Genomic DNA, 26,517 nt, shown 5'->3' with positions numbered 1-26,517 from the left:
CCCACAGTTTTGCCACCACACACTCGCGCCATATGTCAAATCGAACGGCTTACTCGGGAATCGTGGGCTATTACTTTTCTAAGAGAAAGGTTCTATAGTTTAATTGATATTAATTTATTAGTGAATTAGTTTTCCCCATTGACTTATAATGGGAATCGCAAAAACTCACATTCAATTATTTGTCTCTCGCAAACCATAGGGGCTAGAGTTTCAAGACTTGGAGAGGAGGTTCATAATGATTTCAAGGATTAAATAAAAAATAATTGTGTCATTTGGCCGCATGGTGGCGCCATAACACCCCACTTTACGTTTTGGCCTGTAACTCTTGAACCGTAGGTCGGAAAATTAAAAATATTTTTTCCCTGGATTCCTTGGGTCATGACGCATCTCCCCATATAGGCCACGCCTATATGGGGACAGGCTAATCAAGCGAAAGGCCAAATTTGGATTCTAATCTTTCGGTTTTTATCATCATTGCTCTATAACACCTTGGCATCACATACACCAACCATTTGGCCACCAGGGAGGCAACCCCACCTTGCCTCCCATTTAGCTCACATCAGCACCGGTCATGATGACACAATGATTCTCAAGTCTAGGCACTAGGCACACATCACGTCCAGGGAGATGGAAAACATGAGTGGATGATTTGCATCAAAGATAACACTGCCACGGGGGATAGAATATGTCTATACTGAAGGACATCCATTTTGAAATGCTGAAAAGCGGCCGCATGAGCCTTGAGGCTGAAAAATGTATTATTTATTTCAGATTGCAGGTTATTAAACTGTAGTCCTAGTATTCCAGATACATGTAGGCTAATCTGGAATTCATCCTGTAACATCGCAGCCATTCTAGGGCTAATTCAACTACAACTGTCACAATGTGTATCAAATTCCCTCCCTCGAAGCAGAGCTGAAAAACAATCTTTTTACTCTTTTCATTTCATTGATGTTTTACATGGAAAACTTGTAGTCACATTAACTTAAAGCATGGGCCTCCACTTACAAGTTACAATATAAGCTGTAACTTTCTTTTCCTAGTTTTTGGAGCTGTGTGAAGCACAGGCTCCCTATACGTGGCCGTGTGGGTCTGTCTGTCTGTCTGTGTGTCTGTCTGTGTGTGTGTCTGTATGTAGCCTGAACTTCCTAAACTTCGGCACGCCACTAGTCCCACAGTTTTGCCACCACACACTCGCGCCATATGTCAAATCGAACGGCTTACTCGGGAATCGTGGGCTATTACTTTTCTAAGAGAAAGGTTCTATAGTTTAATTGATATTAATTTATTAGTGAATTAATTTTCCCCATTGACTTATAATGGGAATCGCAAAAACTCACATTCAATTATTTGTCTCTCGCAAACCATAGGGGCTAGAGTTTCAAGACTTGGAGAGGAGGTTCATAATGATTTCAAGGATTAAATAAAAAATAATTGTGTCATTTGGCCGCATGGTGGCGCCATAACACCCCACTTTACGTTTTGGCCTGTAACTCTTGAACCGTAGGTCGGAAAATTAAAAATATTTTTTCCCTGGATTCCTTGGGTCATGACGCATCTCCCCATATAGGCCACGCCCATTTGCGCCATGATAGATTTTCCGCCATCTTGAATTTTCTCCAAAACACACTTTTTGCTCCTTTTCCTACATATTTCCTTCAAATGTCACAAAAATCGGTACACATGATCCACACACACACACACACACACACACACACACACACACACACACACACACACACACACACACACACACAGCTCCACTTCACACGGGTGTGATTTTTACTATATCATTAGGTAGGGTAAGTGATTCTTTTCCTTGTTTTTACTATATCATTAGGTAGGGTAAGTGATTTTTGGAGCTGTGTGAAGCACAGGCTCCCTATACGTGGCCGTGTGGGTCTGTCTGTGTGTCTGTGTGTCTGTATGTAGCCTGAACTTCCTAAACTTCGGCACGCTACTAGTCCCACAGTTTTGCCACCACACACTCGCGCCATATGTCAAATCGACCGGCTTACTCGGGAATCGTGGGCTAGTAACTTGCTAAGAGAAAGGTTCAATAGTTTAATTGATATTAATTTATTAGTGAATTAATTTTCCCCATTGACTTATAATGGGAATCGCAAAAACTCACATTCAATTATTTGTCTCTCGCAAACCATAGGGGCTAGAGTTTCAAGACTTGGAGAGGAGGTTCATAATGATTTCAAGGATTAAATAAAAAATAATTGTGTCATTTGGCCGCATGGTGGCGCCATAACACCCCACTTTACGTTTTGGCCTGTAACTCTTGAACTCTTTTTTTCTGTTAAAAGGTTAAAGCACTATTTGATACTAGCATGCATTGCTTGTTTATTCAATAACATGCCTACCATCTATTTTCAGGTGGGTTGCAAAGGCTACCTATTCATCAGCATATTGTTCTGGTCCCAATTTTGCCTGCTCATTTCTTTGTGTCATCACTTCCAAATTCACTTGACTTGTTTATCCTGTATGTATCCTCTCTCCTGATTGGATACAATTGCTACTTAATTGCTAATTGCTGCTTGTGTATGAAAGAGCTGGAGAGACAGGGAGTCAGGGACCCTGTTATTTAAAAAAAACACTCTCTACAGTAGCAATGATTGCTATCAAAATATAGAGCTATTTAAGACTTCTTTTAACAAAGGAATATCACAAATCATACTTTTAATTAAGACTAGATTGTCCTAAGGATTGACCTGTTTGGAAACAATTAGGCCTTGGTGGAAGTAAAGAAACACAACTACATAAGCCATAGTAGTCACTCATCATCAGGCAAAATAATAAGTCATTTACTTACATTGACTGTCGAACTTTCTGATGATGGTGTCCAGGAAGGTGTTCTGCGGAGCCACGTGCCCCCTCCGCACCGGCATGGTTGCAGCGGTAACCTTTTAAACTTTTATTGTAGTAAAATGTCAACTAGGTCTATAATGTCTGTGCGCTTCAAGTCGTTTGCCCGGCGTTTACTGCGCTTGTGCTCTCTGTTATGAGGAGCGGAGTGGACCAAGATGTATAAATCCCCAATAGCCTGCTTCCCGACCAAAGTTTGGCCAACTTGGCCGGTGGTGGAGGGGAAGGGAGATAGAGAGGAGGACGTATAACTAGAGGGAGGAGGAGGGTTCTAGAAAACAGCCGTTACAACAGGGGTTCGATGGACACTAAAGTTTCCAGTGTCCAGGATGAAAGCCGGGAGAAGAGCCCGTGTCTGGTTACACTGTCCCCGCGGGGGGCGTCAGAAGACAGAAGTGCAGAAGCTCCGAAGGAGACCACCACAACAGCAGCAGCAGCAGCAGCAGTCAGTCAGTCAGTCAGCAGCCACACTGACTTCTCATCCCCGCACAACAACAACACCGAGAAGAGTCCGCTCCGGGGAGGGGGAGCAGTGCGCCAGAAGCCTGCCGAACAAGAGCCTCGTTCCATCAGCCATAGTTGAGTTGAGAGACGCTCGTCGCGCGTTTATTCTTCTGTTTTCTGTCTTCTTTACTGCCTTATCTCGGTCCTCTCTCGTTCCACCTTTCTTTCTTTCTTCTCCACCAGACCTGTCCTCCTGTTGAACAACAACACACAACTAAACAGTGTGGAACACAGAACAGCAGTGGAAAGTAAAAACGCCTCTGAGCCTGAGGTGGATGGTGAGGTGCGCTTTTCCCTATCTCTCTCTCTCTCTCTCTCTCTCTCTCTCTCTCTCTCTCTCTCTCTCTCTCTCTCTCACACAGGCAGCTCTCTGCGGGTGTCTCTCTCTCCTCACTGTGCGCTCTGACTGGAAGCAGTGGTTCCCAAGCAGTGGTGCGGGGGCCGTTTGTGGGTCACGGTCTCGCGGACACATTTTTATGTTTCCCACATTTTGTTTTTAATAAACATTACACCAAAAGATGAGATTTTCACGAGAAAGGGGTAGGCTAATTTCAGTAATAAATAAAGGAAAATTTCCATAAATTAGAAAACAAATGTTTAAGTAGTGAAAATAGCAAACGTGACGTCTAATTTATTTTGGTCACACCCCACCGGCGCCACTCAGCCACTATTATGTCAGCTTTAACCCTTTCTTTCCTCCACCGCTGCTGCTCACTACTAAACAATCTTCTGAATGGCGATGTGTAACCCGAAAAAGGATGACAAAGTGGACATAAAGCGCAACGTCAGCACCACTATAGTCTCTCCATCATCCATCCATCATGATTACACACTACTAGACCGTATAGTTCAGACTGGGGTGTGTCAGGTTACAGGTACAAGGATGATGATAACCCCATATGCATTGCAGTCAGACGGTCAGGAACATGTTTTGGAACAAACTAGACAAAAGCGGGGCAGAGCAGCAGGCGCTGCTAAAAACCGCTGATTCGATACGAGAGACACCTGCTGCGAGCAGGTGATTGCGGTCTCACGCTTATGAGTCAAAGAAGCGAGTGAAAGCTGATCCTCGTAAATGGTTTCTACTATAGTAGCCAGACAGACTCCCCTGACTCTCTTTAGAACAGAACATGCCCAGCGTACCTTATTGCAGGGTAATAGTATCGAAATATAGTCTGCTGATATAGCAAAACCTCCCTTGTTTTGTCTTTAATGTGAAAACTCACCAGTCATATAGGTCTAAATTTAAAGGAGTGAAAACTGATCCTCGTAAATGGTTTCTACTAGTAGCCAGACAGACTCCACTCTATTTAGAACATAACACGTCTAGTTTATTACCTTATTAGCCTATTAGTATCGAAAATAGGCTATAGTCTGCCGAAATAGCCAAACCTCCCTTGTTTTGTCTTTAATGTGAAAACTCACCTTTTCAAGTCATATGAAAGCTGCGTTGGTTTAAGGAAAGGAGGGCATTCTAGTGTTGCTTTGTGTTCTTTGCGGGTAGAGGATGAGGATTCACCCATCCAGCAGCAGCAGCTCTGCCTTCACTTCACACCAGCGGCGTCAGATCAGACAAAGCTAAGGTATGGCAACATGACTGGTGTCTTGCACGCGCAGACACCAGTCATGTTGCCATACCTTAGCAACGGGCACGATTACAGTACATTTAGTTATTTTCCCCTGTAGCCAAGGTATGGCAGCTGCCATAGCTTGCCATACCCAATTGACGCCTCTGCTTCACACACCAACAGCAACAACTACGTCACCCGGAGTGTGCGGGGTTCCCCTCTCTCTCTCTCTCTCTCTCTCTCTCTCTCTCTCTCTCTCTCTCTCTCTCTCTCTCTCTCTCTCTCTCTCTCTCTCTCTCTCTCTCTCTCTCTGTCTCTCCTCGCTTCGTCACGGGCGGACGGCGGACGCACAAAGAGCGCTCCTTATTTTTGCGTCGCCGTCATGGTGGAAACCTGAGTTGTATGTCCAACAAACCATGTGTTTTCAGAACCATGTGTTCCAATGGATAGGCTATACAACGAAGTCATTCAGTCCTATTTTAGGCCTATACGTTTCATTTGGTTAAATATTTCTATAGGCTATAAAAAATCAAAAACACATTTTCCTTCAAAATTCCTCAAATAGTGAACATTTATATATTCTTTCATTGAAAAAATATGTTAATTTTATCGCAGACAGACCACTTTCACCTTCAAAATTCCTCAAAAGATTGTGGATCTACAAGCTCTTAATAGCTTCATGTGCAAACATTCGTTTGCGTGTCACCATTGTAGCCCTGACAGGCATTATTATTTCTTATTAAAAAAAAGTAGCCTATAAATATGGAGATACGAGGTTTCTGACAGCGACGACTTGCAGTAGCCTATCTGACACGAACAAAATGCTTCATTTTGAGTTGGTCTACTTTTTAAATGTATTATGACAACATTCTGTTCCGTTTCCAGGTTTTAAATGACACATGGATTATTTTATTTGCCATTTTGGCTGATGTAACATGCAGCCCAGGCCTAGACGTACTGGCTGATGCAACACATTATCCATAGCGTTTCCCACAAGATCATGCTCATCGATTTCTTTGTCAACGATGATCAACGACCCTTGACACAAACATCAGAAATAAATAACTTAGCCATCTCAATGATCGATACATATCTCACCCTTTGCAGTGGGTGGACACATGCAGTGCACTGCAAAGCTATAAGCCTGCTAGTTAGATATTTTTTTAACCATATATTTATTTATCGGCAGCACATGCACACAGCATGCAGCACTGGAACAGAGACTGTTAATGTGCACGTGAAGCGCCCTGGTCTGACTTCCCCCTCCTCAACTCCCTTATTTAGTCAGGAACAGTAAGGAGAGGGTAGGCAGACACGAGGCTGTCAGGGGAGTGTCCTTCCTTTGATAATTCCCAGCCTGACTCCCAGCTCTCTCTCTCTCTCTCTCTCACACACACACACACACACACACACACACACACACACACACACACACACACACACACACACACACACACACACACACACACACACGAGAAATGACTGTAGCCTGTCTAGCATATATACAGATCCATCTAAAAGAAAATTGATATTGTGTTAACGTTAATTTCTTTTCTGTAACATAATAAAAAAATAGAAACTTTCATAAATTCTAGATACATTGCGCAGCATGCAATGAAATATTCAAAACCTTTTTTGTTTTAATTTTGAATATTGATGGCATATATCTCAATATTACACAACACTACTCAAAACAAGGATTTATAATGCTGAGGTTCCTGCCGTCAGTGATGATTTGAGGTGCTATGGCATATTTTATTTTTTATTGTGTTTATTGTATATGTATTACTATTTTTGTCTCATTGCATTATATCTGTTAATTAATAATAACATAACTTAGACCTATTCGATCCCATGGGGGAAATTAAAAAATGTCAGCTTCACCCAGCTGATTGCCGGGAATCAAACCAGGGACCTTCTGTTTCCAGGCTTAACTTCTTTACCCATTGAGCCTTTGACCACCTATCCTGTTGGCCAGGTTATTGCATGGTTTACACATTGAGCCTTTGACCACCTATCCTGTTGGCCAGGTTATTGCATGGTTCAAAGTAAACAGCCTCCCCACTCCCCCTCTCTGTCTGTCTACCTCTACCCAGTGGTGGAAAAAGTACTTGGAAATTGTAAATACTCAAGTAAAGTACAAATACCTCAAAATTAAATACAGCACTTAAGTAAATGTACGTAGTTACTTTACACCACTGCTTCTACCTCAATGACTGAGCTCTGGTCTGACGTCACACACAAGAGACACAACCTCCCTCACTCTACCTCCTTCGGTAACCGGAATGCTCTCGCCCTAAAACACGCTCGCCCTCATTTTTTTCCCGCCGACCTCAAGCCGATCGCTCGGTGGGGCAGTTCTTGTATTCTTGTATTTGTTTGACTGAGGATAAGGCTATGAATGAGGTTAGGTTTTGGCACCGTTTTATAGAGGTTAAGGTTAGGAATAAGGTTAGGTTTAAACGTTTAGGCACAGTTTATCACAGTTACATTTCTGAATTCCAGGCAGAGAACGTTCTACCGTTCCGCCGGATAGGCGCCAGAGGCGAGTGTGTTTTGGGGCGAGCGTTCTGGTATTCCCTCCTTCTCTCCCCCTACTACTGTATCTCTACCTCTCCTAATTTTCAGTTTTCGCCCCCTTGTGGCGGAAAAAATTACCTCTGGGAACTCAGATTGCCTCTCTCCCTACTCCATCTCTCCCTCCCTCTCTCCCTCCTTCTCTCCCCCTACTGTATCCCCCCCTCCCCTCTCCCTCTCTCTCTCCCTCCCTCACTCTCACTGATAAAGCTCTGGTCTGTAGATGTTTATCTGTGTTGTATCAATCCACCAGCCTCATCACTCATTTTTATGCATTTGGCATATCCATTACCCTTACCAAAAAGTAGTAAACTTCAAGTTTACTTTTCTAAGTATACTTAAGTCAACTTTGAGTATATTTCTTAAGTATACTTTAAGTACAAGTATACTGATATTTATGTACAAGTAGTATACTAACAAATGTACTAGTTAGTGTACTAGTTAGTATACTTACAGTATACCTACCGTACTAAAAGTAATCTGAATTGGCCCACTTTTGAGTATACTCGAGTAAACTCTAAGTTTACTTAAAGTATATATGAAGTATATATGAGTATACTTACATTATTGTATTCATACACTAGAATTGTGCTATTCCCTTACTTAAAATAAACCATTCATATACTCAGATGTATACTTAAGTACACTACTTATTTACTTGAATTGCACTTCTCTTATACGAGAGGTATACTATGGTCATACTTGAACTGCACTACATTTAAATTTGAAGTATACCATTTATATACGTAAAACATACTATGCGTGAACTTAATGTACACTACTCTTTTACCTGCAGTGTACTTGAATAGCACTTTTATTGTACTTGAGGTATACTAAGGTCATATGAACTGCACTACTTGTAACCTTGAAGTATACCATTTATATACTCAAACTATACTATGCATGAACTTAATGTGCACTACTCTTTTACCTCTAGTGTACTTGAATTGCACTTTTCTTATACATGAGGTATACTACGTTTATATTTGAACAGCACTTTTTTCATACTTGAAGTATACCATTTATATAGTCGGAACATACTATGCATGAACTTAATGTACACTACTCTTTTACCTGCAGGGTACTTGAATTGTACTACGTTTACATTTGAACAGTACTATTTTATACTTGAAGTATAACGGTTATATACTCAAAACATACTATGCGTGGACTTAATGGACACTACTCTTTTACTTGAATTGCACTATTCTTATACTTGACGTATACTACGTTTATATTTGAATTGCATTAATTTTAAACTTGAAGTTACCATTTATATACTCAAAACATACTTGATGTACACTACTCTTTTACTTGCAGTGCACTTGAATTGCACTTTTCATTTACTTGAGGAAGACTTTGGTCATACTTGAATGGCAATTTTCTTTTACTTGAGGTATACTATGGTCATAATTGAACTGCACTACTTTTAAACTTGAAGTACACCATTTATATACTCAAAACATACTGTGCGTGAACTTAGTGTACACTACTCTGTTACTTGCAGTGCACTTGAATTGCACTTTTCATTTACTTGAGGTATACTATGGTCATACTTGAACTGCACTACTTTTAAACTTGAACCATACCAGTTATATACTCAAAACATACTATGCGTGAACTTAATGTACACTACTCTTTTACTTGCAGTGCACTTGTCTTATACTTGACGTAAACTACGTTTACATTTGAACTGCACTATTTTCATACTCGAGGTAGGCCATTTATATACTCAAAACATACTATGCGTGATTTTAATGTACACTACTCTTTTACTTGCAGTACACTTGAATTGCACTCTTCTTTTACTTGAGGTATACTATGGTCATACTTGAACTGCACTACTTTTGAACTTGAACCATACCAGTTATATACTCAAAACATACTATGCGTGAACTTCATGGACACTACTCTTTTACTTGAATTGCACTATTCTTATACTTGAGGTATACTATGGTCATACTTGAACTGCACTACTTTTAAACTTGAAGTATACCATTTATATACTCAAAACATACTATGCATGAACTTAATGTACACTACTATTTTACCTGCAGTGTACTTGAATTGAACGTTTCTTATACTTGAAGTATACCAGTTATATACTCAAAACATACTAGGCGTGAACTTAATACACTACTCTTTTACTTGCATTGTACTTGAATTGCACTTAGCTTATACTTGACATATACTATGTGTATATTTGAACTGCACTATTTCTATACTCGAAGTATACCATTTATATACTCAACACATACTGTGCGTGAACTTAATGTTCACTACTCTTTTACCTGCAGAGCACTTTAATTGCTCTTTTCTTATACTTGAGGTATACTATGGTCATACTTGAACTGCACTACTTTTAAACTTGAATCATACCATTTATTTACTCAAAACATACTGTACGTGAACTTAATGTACACTACTATTTTACCTGCAGTGCACTTGAATTGCACTCTTCTTTTACTTGAGGTATACTATGGTCATACTTGAACTGCACTACTTTAAAACTTGAAGTATACCATGTATATACTTAACACATACTATGCGTGTACTTAACTGACACTACTCTTTTACTTGAACTGCACTTGTTTTATATTTGACGTATACTACGTTTATATTTGAACTGCACTATTTCCATACTCGAGGTATACCATTTATATACTCAACACATACTGTGCGTGAACTTAATGTTCACTACGCTTTTACCTGCAGTGCACTTGAACTACTCTTTTCTTATACTTGAGGTATACTATGGTCATACTTGAACTGCAATACTTTTAACTTGAATAGTAACATTTATATACTCAAAACATACTGTGCGTGAACTTAATGTACACTACTCTTTTACCTGCAGTGCACTTGAATTGCACTCTTCTTTTACTTGAGGTATACTATGGTCATACTTGAACTGCACTACTTTAAAACTTGAAGTATACCATTTATATACTCAACACATACTATGCGTGTACTTAATTGACACTACTCTTTTACTTGAACTGCACTTGTTTTATATTTGACGTATACTACGTTTATATTTGAACTGCACTATTTTCATACTCGAGGTATACCATTTATATACTCAAAACATACTATGCGTGAACTTAATGTACACTACTCTTTTACTTGCTGTGCACTTGTCTTATACTTGACGTAAACTGTGTTTATATTTGAACTGCACTATTTCCATACTCGAAGTATACCATTTATATACTCAACACATACTGTGCGTGAACTTAATGTTCACTACTCTTTTACCTGCAGTGCACTTTAATTGCACTTTTCTCATACTTGAGGTATACTATGGTCATACTTGAACTGCACTATTTTCATACTCGAAGTATACCAGTTATATACTCAAAACATACTATGCGTGAACCTAATGTACACTTGCTGTGTACTTGAATTGCACTTTTCTTATACGTGAGGTATACTACTTGCATACTTGAAATGCACTATTTTATTACTTGAAGTATACCATTTATATACTCAAAACATACTATGCATGAACTTAATGTACACTACTCTTTACCTTGCAGTGTACTTGAATTGCATGTTTTTTATACTTTACGTATACTACGTTTATACTTGAACTAGACTATTTTCATGCTTGAAGTATACCATTTATATACTCAAAACATTGAATTGCACTTTTCTTATACTTGAGGTATTCTATGCTTATACTTGAACTGCACTATTTTCATTGTAGCGACGGGGTGCAACTAATTAATATTCTAACACAGTTCTGCATAGGTATTTTAATTGTTAAAGAAAGACAGAGTGTGAAATATTATAGCTTTGGAAATGGAGGACTGTATATTCTGGAGTTGAGGTTATGCCGACCACAGGGCTCCAGTCAAAGAGCAGTAATCAATGATGACACTTGGTGTTTTATGTGGTTTTTATAAAGGAGGTAGTTGGCGGACACAAACATACACAATGATGAATGGTATCTGAAAATATAGAAATAATACATAAGGATAAGGAGACAATAAACAATATGCAGTAGTAACCTACACAAACATAGCATATTACTGAAATGCCATGCACTCATGTGCCAGCTTAGACCCAGCATGCACTCACACACAGGTTAGACTAGGGCCTGTTAGCTTAGCCACTGAAGTTTAGCTAGCAAACACAATTACAAAAACAAACTTTTTAAACCACACACAGATCAATTCTGACACAATGAACTGTTACCACATGAACCATTATTGCTCTGCAGGACAGAACTCACTTTGTCAAGAACGCATTCTTATGTGCATATGTTTGTGTGTGGCTGCACTCATGCATGTAAACAGTTTGGGGAATGTTTGGTGTTGCTGAACTGTCTGTAGATTTCACTCTGAATGTGTAGACTTGCCGGTCCCATTATCCACCTACAAATGAACAGATAAAGCACATTAGTTATGGGAGTCAACAGTAGTAATATACTTTGAATTGACAAGTAGAATACTCAAGATTTGTGAAGATAATGTAAAGCTGTTATTTGTAAAAACCCTTACCTTTGTCTGTCTCCTCCTCCTCCCAGGGTGGTGTTCGGGCAAAAGAGTTCCCTCCGGGAACACGCACACTATTTATAGTCCTGGGAGGGTGAAGCCAAATGGGGGGTGGATAGAGGGGAGATTGAAAATGATTCTAATGCATTTAATAATGTATGGTGGGTGTACACATTTAGTGGGCATAGTGGTAATTGGAGATATGGATTAAAGGAGCATATCCATGTGCTAGTGTTTTAAGTACTTTTGTATTATTAAATGCATTAGAATCATTCTCAATCTCCCCTCTATCCACTTCCCACTTGGTTTCACCCTCCCAGGACTATAAATAGGGTGTGTGTTCCCGGGGGGAACTCTTTTGCCCGAACACCACCCTGGGAGGAGGAGAACATCAGACAAAGGTATTATCATCACACATCTTGGCATTCTACTTGTCAATTCAAAGTATATTACTACTGTTGACTCCCATAACTAATGTGCTTTATCTGTTCATTTGTAGGTGTATAATGGGACCGGCAAGTCTACACATTCAGAGTGAAATCTACAGACAGTTCAGCAACACCAAACCCCATCACCACCTTTATTGTCCCCATTTAGAGCAGGCATGTCTCAGGTACCCTCTGATCAGGACCCAGGTGACACTTTAGTTGAGGCAGTTGTTTGGGCACCACTTGAACAGAGGACCCCAACTGTTTACATGCATGAGTGCAGCCACACACAAACATATGCACATAAGAATGCGTTCTTGACAAAGTGAGTTTTCTGTCCTGCAGAACAATAATGGTTCATGTGGTAACAGGTCATTGTATCAGAATTGATCTGTGTGTGGTTTAAAAAGTTTGTTTTTGTAATTGTGTTTGCTAGCTAAACTTCAGTGGCTAAGCTAACAGGCCCTAGTCTAACCTGTGTGTGAGTGCATGCTGGGTCTAAGCTGGCACATGAGTGCATGGCTCATTTCAGTAATATGCTGAATTTGTGTAGGTTACTACTGCATATTGTTTATTGTCTCCTTATCCTTATGTAGTATTTCTATATTTTCAGATACCATTCATCATTGTGTATGTTTGTGTCCACCAACTACCTCCTTTATAAAAAACACATAAAACGCCATCAAGTGTCATCATTGATTACTGCTCTTTGACTGGAGCCCTGTGGTGGGCATAACCTCAACTCCAGAGTATACAGTCCTCCATTTCCAAAGCTATAATATTTCACACTCTGTCTTTCTTTAACCATTACAATACTTATTAATTAGTTGCACCCCGTCGCTACAATGAAAATAGTGCAGTTCAAGTATAAACATAGTATACCTCAAGTATAAGAAAAGTGCAATTCAAGTATGTTTTGAATATATAAATGGTATACTTCAAGTATGAAAATAGTGCAGTTCAAGTATAAACGTAGTATACGTAAAGTATTAAAAAAAAGTGCAATTCAAGTACACTGCAAGTAAAAGAGTAGTGTCCATTAAGTTGACGCATAGTATGTTTTGAGTATATAAATGGTATACTTCAAGTTTAAAATTAATGCAATTCAAATATAAACGTAGTATACGTCAAGTATAAGAATAGTGCAATTCAAGTAAAAGAGTAGTGTCCATCAAGTTCATGCATAGTATGTTCCGAGCATATAAATGGTATACTTCAAGTATGAAAAAAGTGCCGCTCAAATATAAACGTAGTATACCTCATGTATAAGAAAAGTGCAATTCAAGTACACTAGAGGTAAATGAGCAGTGCACATTAAGTTCATGCATAGTATAGTTTGAGTATATAAATGGTATACTTCAAGGTTAAAAGTAATTCAAATATAAACGTAGTATACGTCACGTATAAGAAAAGTGAAATTCAAGTAAAAGAGTAGTGTCCATTAAGTTCACGCATAGTACGTTAAAGTATAAACGTAGTATACCTCAAGTATAATAAAAGTGCAATTTAAGTACATTCAAAGTAAAAGAGTAGTGTACATTACGTTCACACATAGTATATTTTCAGTATATGAATGCTATACTTCAAGTATGAAAATAGGGCAGTTCAAATATAAACGTAGTATACGTCAAGTATAAGAAACGTGCAATTCAAGTACAATGCAAGTAAAAGAGTAGTGTCCATTAAGTTCACGCATAGTATGTTTGTAGTATATAAATGGTATAACTCAAGTCTGAAAATAGTGCAGTTCAAATATAAACTTAGTATACGTCAAGTATAAGAAACGTGCAATTCAAGTACAATGCAAATAAAAGAGTAGTGTCCATTAAGTTCACGCATAGTATGTTTGTAGTATATAAATGGTTTTCTTCAAGTATAAGAAAAGTGCAATTCAAGTACACTGCAAATAAAAGAGTAGTGTACATTAAGTTCACGCATAGTATGTTTGGAGTATATAAATTGTATACCTCAAGTCTGAAAATAGTGCAGTTCAATTATAAACGTAGTATATGTCAAGTATAAGAAACGTGCAATTCAAGTACAATGCAAGTAAAAGAGTAGTGTCCATTAAGTTCACGCATAGTATGTTTTTAGTATATAAATGGTATACCTCAAGTATGAAAATAGTGCAGTTCAAATATAAACTTAGTATACGTCAAGTATAAGAAACGTGCAATTCAAGTACAATGCAAGTAAAAGAGTAGTGTCCATTAAGTTCACGCACAGTATGGTTTGAGTATATAACTGGTATTCTTCAAGTATAAGAAAAGTGCAATTCAAGTACACTGCAGGTAAAAGAGTAGTGTCCATTAAGTTCACACACAGTATGTTTAGAGTATATAACTGGTATGGTGCAAGTTTAAAGGTAGTGCAGTTGAAGTATGACCATAGTATACCTCACGTATAAGAAAAGTGCAATTCAAGTTTAAAAGTAGTGAAATTCAAGTATAAATGTAGTATACGTCAAGTATAAGAAAAGTGCAATTCAAGTACACTGCAAATAAAAGAGTAGTGTACATTAAGCTCACGCATAGTATGTTTGGAGTATATAAATGGTATACCTCAAGTCTGAAAATAGTGCAGTTCAGATATAAACGTAGTATACGTCAAGTATAAGAAACGTGCAATTCAAGTACAATGCAAGTAAACGAGTAGTGTCCATTAAGTTCACGCACAGTATGGTTTGAGTATATAACTGGTATTCTTTAAGTATAAGAAAAGTGCAATTCAAGTACACTGCAGGTAAAAGAGTAGTGTCCAGTAAGTTCACGCACAGTATGTTTAGAGTATATAACCGGTATGGTGAAAGTTTAAAAGTAGTGCAGTTGAAGTATGACCATAGTATACTTCAATTATAAGAAAAGTGCAATTCAAGTACACTGCAAATACAAGAGTAGTGTACATTAAGTTCAAGCATAGTATGTTTGTAGTATATAAATGGTATACCTCAAGTATGAAAATAGTGCAGTTCAAATATAAACGTAGTATACGTCAAGTATAAGAAACGTGCAATTCAAGTACAATGCAAGTAAAAGAGTAGTGTCCATTAAGTTCACGCACAGTATGGTTTGAGTATATAACTGGTATTCTTCAAGTATAAGAAAAGTGCAATTCAAGTACACTGCAGGTAAAAGAGTAGTGTCCATTAAGTTCACGCACAGTATGTTTAGAGTATATAACTGGTATGTTGCAAGTTTAAAAGTAGTGCAGTTGAAGTATGACCATAGTATACCTCACGTATAAGAAAAGTGCAATTCAAGTACACTGAAAATACAAGAGTAGTGTACATTAAGTTCAAGCATAGTATGTTTGTAGTATATTAATGGTATACCTCAAGTATGAAAATAGTGCAGTTCAAATATAAACGTAGTATACGTCAAGTATAAGAAACGTGCAATTCAAGTACAATGCAAGTAAAAGAGTAGTGTCCATTAAGTTCACGCACAGTATGGTTTGAGTATATAACTGGTATTCTTCAAGTATAAGAAAAGTAGAATTCAAGTACACTGCAGGTAAAAGAGTAGTGTCCATTAAGTTCACGTACAGTATGTTTAGAGTATATAACTGGTATGTTGCAAGTTTAAAAGTAGTGCAGTTGAAGTATGACCATAGTATACCTCATGTATAAGAAAAGTGCAATTCAAGTTTAAAAGTAGTGAAATTCAAGTATAAATGTAGTATACGTCAAGTATAAGAAAAGTGCAATTTAACTACCCTGTAATTAAAAGAGTAGTGTACATTAAGTTCACACATAATATGTTTTGTGTATAAATGGTATACCTCTAGTATAATAAAAGTGCAATTCAATTACACTGCAAGTTTACATTAAGTTCACGCATAGTATGTTTGCAGTATATAATAGTGCATTTCAAGTACAATCGTAGTATACGTCATGCATAATTAAAGTGCAATTCAAGTACCCTGCAAGCAAAAGAGTAGTGTACATTACGTTCACACATAGTATGTTTTGTGAAAATACATGGTACACCTCAAGTATAAGAAAAGTGCAATTCAAGTACACTGCAAGTAAAAGAGTAGTGTCCATTAAGTTCACGCACAGTATGGTTTGTGTATATAACTGGTATTCTTCAAGTATAAGAAAAGTGCAATTCAAGTACACTGCAGGTAAAAGAGTAGTGTCCATTAAGTTCACGCACAGTATGTTTAGAGTATATAACCGGTATGGTGCAAGTTTAAAAGTAGTGCAGTTGAAGTATGACCATAGTATACCTCAAGTATAAGAAAAGTGCAATTCAAGTACACTGCAAATAAAAGAGTAGTGTACATTAAGTTCACGCATAGTATGTTTGTAGTATATACATTTTGTGTAAATAAATATGGTACCCCTCAAGTATAAGAAAAGTGCAATTCAAGTACACTGCAAGTAAAAGAGTAGTGTACATTAAGTTCACGCATAGTATGTTTGGAGTATATAAATGGTATACTTCATGTATGAAAATAGTGCAGTTCAAGTATAAATCTAGTATACATCAAGTATAAGCACTACAGGTGCACAGTGTAGGGCAACTACCTCAAGCAGCCTGTGTGAGAAATATACAAGTATACACCCACAAGCCAGATACTGTATAAGAACACTCCATGTTGCATGCAGGCAGGTAGAACATTTTGATTTACTTGTACTATAAGTACTATAGAATATAGGCTGCACTTGAAATGAAGGAAAAGTATACTTAAACTTTTGCTGTGTACTCGTCAGTATAAACTAAGTATACTTTTGTTAAGTATATTCCTGATAGTACATTTTAAGTAAACAGAAAAGTATACTTACCAAAGTATTAGTTTAGACAAAGTATACTTAGTTCATAACAAGTATACTCAGAGTATACGTAAGTATACTACTTTTTGGTAAGGGTAAACATTAGCCTATAGCTGTTTCGCATGAACGCGCGATAGCGTCTTATTCAGAATATACCGCACTAAAAGAAAACCAAAAAACGAAACAATCTATCAGCAGAAAACGTAAATCACAAAAGGTTCCGAGCAGTCGAACGTTTGGGGATATACTGTAGCCCATAAAGTTTTCTTGAAAATGCAAGGTGTGAATTTAAAGCAGCAAGCAGCAGTCTTGTTTAGGTTATAAAACTTTGTTTTTTTTTATTAGAAACATATACACTTATTATAGTAGAAAAGGGCTGTACAGAACAGTAGAGCATAATAGGAGAGTTTCAGAAAAATAACTCTATTATAACAATAGCATCCAGTCATATGATGACTATGGACTACAAAACAATGTTTACATCAGCAGTCTGAGGACGCCTGGTCCATTCGGCCACCCTGCTGTCCATCTGTCAAAAGTCCAGGTCCCAGCCTCTCCCCTCTCTTTCAACTGTCTGTGCGCACGCACAGACGTTATTGTACACACATGTACAAACACATTACGTCTCTCCTGGACAGCCACACACGCATGCACACTCACACATGTGCAGGCACACACACACACACACACACACACACACACACACACACACACACACACACACACACACACACACACACACACAAACACACGCACACAGTTGGGCTCAGCGTCTGGACAGGTCACCTCCTGTGAATAGAGACAGCCAAACACATGGCAGAGAAATGGAGTGAGTCACAGATACATCACAGTCATCTTTATACAACAACAACCTGCAGTCTCGTTCAACGGAACTAATTAATCTCCTAGAGAGGCAGAGACATCGCTCCGCAAGTGTGCTTACAAATGTGTGTTTGTGTATGCACAGTGGGTGCGCACACAGTCTCACACGTGCATTTGTGTCTGTCAAAGGAGCTGCAGGAATGTGTGTGTGTGTGTGTGTGTGTGTGTGTGTGTGTGTGTGTGTGTGTGTGTGTGTGTGTGTGTGTGTGTGTGTGTGTGTGTGTGTGTGTGTGTGTGTGTGTGTAATACAGTGCATGTGTGCATCTACATCTTATCTAAGATTGATTGCAGTGCCAGGCTAATCCGTCAGAAGTGATGTCCAGTGGAGTGTGGGACTAGGAGGGAACTATAATCTGTGAGTTGTTCTGTGTCTTAATGTGGCTGCGTCCAATTAACAAATGCAATCAGCCATGTTGATGAATGGATTAGCACGTAATTGCTTCTTTAGGTGGGACCCACCATTGAATTATTCATGGCAGGACCAGGCATGACAAACACGTTTGAGCAGGAGGAGCATGTACATTATAGTTGTGAGTGCAATTGTGTGTTGATTGGATTATACGTAAGTGTACTGTATTTGTCATTCACTGGATGCACATCTAGAGTTCGGGCCCACACAACTACTTCGCACCTCATTGTGTATGTAAAGCTGTAGAGGAGAGAAACAGTAAGCAATAATATCTGTGTGTTCTGTCCCATTCAAAGTCTGTCCACTTGGACAGAATGATCGAACAGCCTGACAGACAGCATGAGCTCTAGCAGGGTGTGTGTGTGTGTGTGTGTGTGTGTGTGTGTGTGTGTGTGTGTGTGTGTGTGTGTGTGTGTGTGTGTGTGTGTGTGTGTGTGTGTGTGTGTGTGTGTGTGTGTGTGTGTGTGTGAGAGAGAGAGGGAGAGAGACTGATGTTGTGTGACTGTCTAGCAAGGCATGAGTGGCTTGTGTGTGTCCTGTCACTGTGTGTGTGTGTGTGTGTGTGTGTGTGTGTGTGTGTGTGTGTGTGTGTGTGTGTGTGTGTGTGTGTGTGTGTGTGTGTGTGTGTGTGTGTGTGTGTGTGTGACTCTCCATGCACAGAACCCACCCACCTTGGCAACTTGTGCACTCGCAGCTGTGGATGACGGGCAGGACAACGGGCTCACTGTCCCCGCTGTCACACTGCAGGCTCAGGAAACGCACTGGAGTGTCGGGGTCCAAGCGGTAAGTACAACACTCACACACTGATTGGAGGTACGGCTCCTGGATGGAGACAGAGGAAGAGCGAGAGGAGAGGAGTTCAAGAAGGGTTCATTTCTCACTCATACAGATACATTAGATGTTAGGAGATGAGACGTTAGGAGGTGAGATGGATTTTATACCCCTAGACCAGGGGTCTTCAACAGGGGGTCCGGGACCCCTAGGGGGTCCTCAGAGTTACCACAGGGGGTCCTCCAAATCTTTGTGTGATAGAAACCTTTTTCTCAGTTTTCTTTTTATATTAACCACTTGAACCCTAGTATCCTTCTGAGAACTTTAGACAAAAATAGCCGATCTACAAGCTCACAACGCCTTGCAGCAAGAGGTTTGGTGTAGAGGGGAAAAAGAGCAGACATAGTACATAGTGAAAGGTCAAGTTTATTCAAGTGTTGACGGTTCAAGTGGTTAAATATCTGAAAATACAAATTGACATGAATCCAAAATACACTAATGATTGTGCTGTCAAACAATGAAACCATATGGAATCTATGAACAGGCTGTGGGGGTCCCTGCTTCATCTCTCTCTCAACTAAGGGGTCCTTGGCCTGAAAACGTTGAAGACCCCTGCCACTTCCGGCCCGCTGCACAATTTTGACTGGCCCACCACTTAATGTCCTCGAAGTCACGCATCCAACAAGCTTTAAACTGATTGGACCTTGCGTTCCCGAGATAATGCCCAAAACATCTTGAAATGTTTTCTTTTCTGTTTTACTTAACAGCTCTACTTAACAACTGCATCATCATTAGCCATTTGGTAGCTAAACAGTCTGGGCAATCTATTTTAATTTTGATTTTCCTTAGCCATAACAATCAATTTTCTAACTTTTTTTTCCTGTAAAACACCATTTGCGTTGAACTTGAATGTGGGCCAAGTCATAAATAACATTGTGAAGTGAGATGTACTCAGCTATCTTTAATATTATCACACTTGATAGCAGGAAGACAGATATCAACCCAGAACAGAATTATTAAAATTAGAGAAAATGCAGTAAATTACATTGATTGCAAATTGTGTCACTGACAGAATATAAATGGAATTCCAAGCTATAACATAATATGCCTTGCACTTGTCTTAAGTTATGTGGAAATAAAGCTAATAAAAGAGAAGTTATCAAGTAATGTAATTTTATCAACTGGCCCGCGGCCCCTTGCCATTTTTGTAATGTGGCCCACTGGATCAGAAGTTTGAGTATCCCTGCCCTAGACAAAGGGTAGTAACAGGGATGGAATTGTACAAGGAATTGAACGGCGGCGATCAGAGGAGCGGTGAGGAGAGGGGCCATGAGAAAAGAGGAGAGGTGAGGAGGAGAGATTGCTGCCAAACCACAGCATGTTGATGAGAAGAACGTGAGAATACAAAAGGGGAGGAGGAGAAAGGAAAAGAGGCGGGGGGAATTAGTATTAAGAGACAGACAAGAAAGAGCTAGTGGAAGGAGTGTGTGAAGTAGGGAGGGAGAGTCAATACAGAGGAAAGAAAGGGGAAAAGGGCACATGAAACAGGTGGGATGATGTTAACACATCCCAGCAGGAGAGAGAGAGGCAGGGCAGGAGTAGAGAGGAGGAGGTAAGAGGAATAAGAATGATACATACATAGTAGTGCATAGAGTAAGTAAGTAAGTAAGTATGTATAAAGCACCTTCCAAAACAATGTTACAAGGTGCAGTCTGTGTAATGCTTTATAAGTTATTAAAATACATTTAAAATCAAGTCTGGATTTGATGGGCAACCAGTGAAGTGCAGACAAGACCGATGTTATATGAGCTCTGCAGTTTGTGTTAGTGAGGATTCTGGCAGCTGTGTTCTGAACTAGTTGAAGTCGGTGAATGGAGGAATATTTGTTACATTGGAAGCCAATGAACCCAGAGACAGACTAATTGCATTTGATATATTTTCAGGACCAATAATCAGAATTTCGGTTTTGTCCGCATTAAGCTGAAGGAAATTTTGTGCCATCCAAATTTTAATTTCTGTTATGTAGTCACACAAGACTATGACTTTAGTTAAATCCTTTTGCTGAAACGAAATATATAATTGTGTGTCATCAGCATAACAAGAGACATGATGATGTAACGTAACTAGTAATAATGAAATAATGATGATGCAATGTAACTAATGAAGATGTATCGTAACTAGTAATGTTGATAACCAGTAATCTAATAGCTCAGAACTAAACATCTCAGTCGCAAAAACACATATAACACCAAAACAATCGAATCAATAAAAACAAATCACATACAGTAAGATCGAAATGTATTTTTTGCATGCAATGTTTTGTCTTTGTGATAGCACACAACTCTATGGAGATACACAGAAAAATCTGTGTGGTTCAGTATCTATGGAGTAGTATGGACCCTTCGTCCATCTGCAAACCTTCTAACACTTTGCTGGGTGCTGTAGAGTATATTGACAAAAAGTAGAAGAATGAATGAGAGTTAGACGAGTTGACCGGAGGAGTTATGCTTCTGCAACCACATGCTTGGAACCCTAAACACTGAGGGTCACCCAGGGATAATACTAGGCTCCCTCCTTTTTTCCCCCTCTACACTAAAGCTGGTTGCACACTGCTGCGTTTTTCGGGCCGAATATCGGACTGAATTTCGGAGCACGCAAATAAAAAAATCAACCTCACGTTATGTCAGTCACGTTTGCACACTGCCGCCCGTTTCGCGCACCACTCTGTCCCTTGCTCTCTCTATCTCTCTCTCTCTCCTTGCCCTGAAAAACGCATTTCGCAACGAAAAACGCAGCAGTGTGCAACCAGCTTAAATCTCTTCACCGAAAATAGCCGATCTACATTCTTCCTCACATATGTGTGACACGCTTTGACGCTTATTAGATGTGCTATTGACCCTTAATTCGCTCCAGAATAGGAAAGCTAAGAATCATGTGGTTAAAGGAGTAGTTCATCTAAAACATGTCTTATTTCCTAACATTTCCTCACCCCATGGAGACATGGAGAGAATTCATGGTGATTTCCTTTGTTTTTGTCCCCACTACTTAGCCAATAGTTTGAGGAGAATAGAAGACCATCATGTATCCGCTAGGAGACACGAAGAGTCTCCTTTGTGTCTCCATAGGGAACCACTGCTGGTCATCAAATTATTGGCATAGGAATGCGACAAAAACAAAACAATATCTGTGAACTCAAGTCTCTTATGGGGTGAGTAATTAATAGGATATAAGTCATTTTGGGGGTGAACTATCCCTTTACTGTAAGTGTGTGTGATTGTCTGTGTGTGAGCGTGTGTGTTTACACAAACTTGTCTAAACAAGACAAGTACCATTGAATGTTCTTGTTGTGTGTCAGTCAACTCCATAAGACTAATGAGAGGGGTGGTGGGCTTTTTGTTGCTGCCTCCCAATTCCTGTTGCTATGGCAACGCACAGGGTAGCGACACATTTAGCTGAGCCCATGTTTATTTTTACCCGTTCTGGGCATGAGAGCGTCTATTTCTGCAGCGAGGGGCAAAAAGAACAAAGTCACGGTGCGTATAGAGCTGGGACAGATTTAGATAATACCTGGAGGGAGGGTGGGAGAAACACATATACGCAGCAGGTTTGTGTGTATTTTTAGTCTGCTAATGAATCAAAGTTAATGAGGTTTTTCTTTCTGTGATATCTTTAGGCTTATTTGCCTGCAGACTGTAACATAGTGAGACATTTGTCTTTCAGGTCAGGACATTGGAACCAGAGGTGGTTGAAGCCAGAGGCATCGTTACTGCCCTCGCGATTAAATTCGATTAAGATTCACTGGGTAACAATTCGATTCTACGATGCATCGCAATGCATCACACTTTTCTATATTACTGCACAACAAAAAAAGTAAAATAAAGAAAACGAGTGTTGGCAGTGACTGTTGCTACGCTCTGGTATCGTAAACATGTGTATGTGTTATGTTGGCACTCGTTACAATGCCTGTCAGCCAATCACAATGCTAGTTTGAAACTGGTTGTGGTATAATCAAGCATAGTGCTGGAAACCCACCAAAAAGCGTTGTTAGAATACTTTTATTGTGAGAGGGAAAGATTGTCACATGCGCAAGTTGAGTGTCCGTGCGAGGCCAGTGAGGGTGGCTGCATTGCTTTCTACACTCCGAAATCCAAAATATTTCATTTTAAGGCCAGCAGGGCTGGCCCACAACGATCAGTTGTGATACTTTTACCGGGTTAACGGCACAGCTCTGAATGACTCTCTGCAAATCACAACGCACGGTTAAAACTAGCTGTTGTATATTGTGTGTTTTACAGCTTGTTTGTAGTCAAAATGTTCAAAGAGAGAACATTATCTATAGAACACTTTTAATTGGAGCACACAAAGGAAACACACAAAAGAACTTGCAAAGCAAGAGGTGAAAAAAAAATCGAACCTCTGTTCGAAGTGGAGCTGTGTGTGTGTGTGTGTGTGTGTGTGTGTGTGTGTGTGTGTGTGTGTGTGTGTGTGTGTGTGTGTGTGTGTGTGTGGGTGTCTGGCCTGGCCTGAACAACAGCGCCCTCGTGTGGTCACAAAAGGTCCTGTAGGCTACAGACAGACAGACAGACAGACAGACAGACACACAGACACGGCCACACACACGGCCACGTATAGGGAGCTTGTGTTCCACACAGCTCCAAAAACATGAAAGATAATGTAATGCAATTATAAAGTCTGTACTTCACATTATGACTGGTGCTACATCTTAAGTGTAGATGAGATATGCTTTGTTAGCAGAAACGATCATCAGGAGAATTCAGTTCACGCAAGCATGGTTGTAAAGAACAACACGTCCAGGAAACAATATTGCTATGTACTGTACAGCAGTGCCAGGTAACAGTAGGGGAAACTCTTCTCTCTGCAGCTAATTGTCAGAAAGAGAGACAGCTAGTGTTATTTGGAGAGTGACCTCGCTGTGCCCTGCCAGTGCAACTTGTCTGTGCTGCAAACAAAACACAGGTGTTTACAGCAACGGCTGTGACAAGCGGTACATGGCCATGTTTTTTACTTCACTCTTCTGTGGTATACCTTTTTGTTATAATACTATTTACTCTGATGGCATTTTTATTTTGACAGGAAATTTTGCCAAGTGATTACAGCTGCTGTTCAGGCTGAAGGCAATGCACATTTTGACTCAAAATGCTGCACGAATCACTGACTTTACAGAATGCACTTTCAATAGTAATGACATTGTTGCGTGGAAGATAGCAACTTCTGTAGGCAGCATGGATCATCTGCATTATTCAGTGTGTGCGTGCGTGCGTGCCTCTGCTCATACCTCCAAGATGACATCAGTCCTGGAGAGACAGCGTCCTTTGCAGAAGCTGACCTCCACATTGTCCAGGTGACAGTCCCCCTTGGTGATGTTCCTGATCTGCGTGTAGCGATGACACGATGGCTCCACCTCATCTGATGGAGGGGAAGAGGAGAGGGTCAAAGAGATTGATTGATTGATTGATTGATTGAGGTAACAGTTATACAATAATGTGCTAAAAGGATAACCATAAAGGATAAGCCCTGAGGGCTTGTTTCCATTGTGGTCCTCGAGAGAGAATGAATGTAAAAGTAGGAAGTGGAAATTTAAATGAACAAAACCGTGAAAATTGAATGGTGAAGAAAATGGTTTAATTAGCATTATCAACAAGAGAGAAGAGAAAATGTTTCAGAGAAAGTGCAAGAAAGGAGAAAGAGAGTGAAATAAAGAGCTCCAGGAAACACAGTGACATTGCGCGGTCCCCTTGCAGACGATGCCATTTATATTATATTTTAGCCCCCCAGCAGGCTAGGTATTTTAACCTGTCATACTCATAAAATAGGCCTTGTGACGGTTCCCTATACTGTGTTGTAGTTGCTATATGCGTTTCACTTTCACGGTTCTGTGGTTATGTGTATTTGCTTTGCCCTTCTGAAAAAAGTTTCGATTCGATTCCTAGGGCAGTGTAATGAAGGTCATTAGGCTAATTAGGGAGCACCTGGGCCTGGGTGCTCACATCCCCTTTAAAAAGCCTGCTCCCCAGTCCTTTGGCAGATCCTGACTTTTGCACCTCCCTTACATGCACTCCTTCCAACATTTGTGTTAATATATACCACACTAAACAATCCACTCACTCATGCATAAATGCATTACACTATACTGACTTCATTTGTTCATTCCTAGTTTGTTTATTTGGTTTGATTTCTATAAAAAATACTAATTGACTTTTGACACTGCGGGCCAGGTTCATAATAGCCTACACTAATAATACTGTACTTGTGAAGAAGGTCATATGGTCTACTTATGTTATTGTTTTTCTAGAGATTGATATCCCTATGTATGAACACTTTTAATTAAAAAAGACCATTGTTGTATTGTTGTTTATGTACTGACATATTATCTTGCCCATTATATTGATGTATTACCTTCTTATTGTAAGTCGCTTTGGATTATTGTAAATAGTAAATTGTAAATTGTAAGGTTTTTATGAAACACACTTCTTCCTGCGTCTCCCTATTTCAACAAAAAAAAGAAAATGGAGAGTGGACAGAGCTCTGCTTTCAAAGCAGAGTGGGCTAGCTATCAGTAATTTAGTGGAGCGCTGGTCCATTGTGACACCTAAAGAACAGATGATCAATGTCTGAAGCTCTCTTGCTTTGTTCAGTTATGGTATACAGATCCATAAAAAATATTATATAGAATATTGTGTAAAAAAGCAGCAGATACCATGGCATCCCAAATCATCACTGACTGTGGAATCTTCACACTGGACATCCAGCAACTCTGACTTCAGAAGGTTGACATTTATGTATATAAATCCTTGTTTTGAGTGGTCTTGTGTAATATTGTAATATTTTTAGATTTTAGATTTTTTATATTCATGAGCTGTATGCCATAAATTAAAACTAAACAATTAAAACTAAAAAGGGTTTGAATATTTCACTGCATACAGCACAATGTATACATTAACTAGAATATATCAATGTTCCACAATATTCAATAGTGGTGTTTGACTTACCAGGAAATGCTTTCCTACAGACTGGACAGCAATTACCTGGTTCCTCCACCTTGACCTCACCCTGAGAGAGAGGGAGAGAGAGAGAGAGAGAGAGAGAGAGAGAGAGAGAGAGAGAGATGGTTGTTAGAAGCATGGAGGGAGAGAATGAGAGCGATCACTCTAGTCAGTGGCTGTCAGGATGTCCCGTGTCGTCCTCTCTCTGAGAATAGCTGCTGTTA

At 39.4% G+C, this 26,517-nt stretch overlaps 2 protein-coding genes across 2 annotated transcripts in view; both read right to left on the bottom strand.

Moving 5' to 3' along the window:
• kcnh2b (potassium voltage-gated channel, subfamily H (eag-related), member 2b) overlaps positions 1–2,897 on the bottom strand; it is a gene marked incomplete at both ends in the record, with an annotated part of 439,516 nt that extends 436,619 nt beyond the window's left edge. The window contains one exon of the mRNA XM_080751803.1: positions 2,822–2,897. Coding sequence (XP_080607929.1) covers positions 2,822–2,897 — 76 coding nt within the window. The remainder of the gene's footprint in view (positions 1–2,821) is intronic.
• A 15,096-nt stretch (positions 2,898–17,993) lies between these two features.
• Positions 17,994–26,517, bottom strand: part of sspo (SCO-spondin) — a gene marked incomplete at both ends in the record, with an annotated part of 118,980 nt that continues 110,456 nt past the window's right edge. Inside the window, 4 exons of the mRNA XM_080751802.1 lie at positions 17,994–18,016; positions 19,190–19,340; positions 24,586–24,716; positions 26,300–26,360. Of these exons, the coding sequence (XP_080607928.1) occupies positions 17,994–18,016; positions 19,190–19,340; positions 24,586–24,716; positions 26,300–26,360 (366 nt within the window). The remainder of the gene's footprint in view (positions 18,017–19,189; positions 19,341–24,585; positions 24,717–26,299; positions 26,361–26,517) is intronic.

This window comes from Nannobrachium achirus, assembly GCF_963921795.1.
Source record: "Nannobrachium achirus genome assembly, chromosome: 21".
NCBI classification, from domain to species: domain Eukaryota; kingdom Metazoa; phylum Chordata; class Actinopteri; order Myctophiformes; family Myctophidae; genus Nannobrachium; species Nannobrachium achirus.
This window is presented reverse-complemented; position numbering and strand designations above follow the sequence as displayed.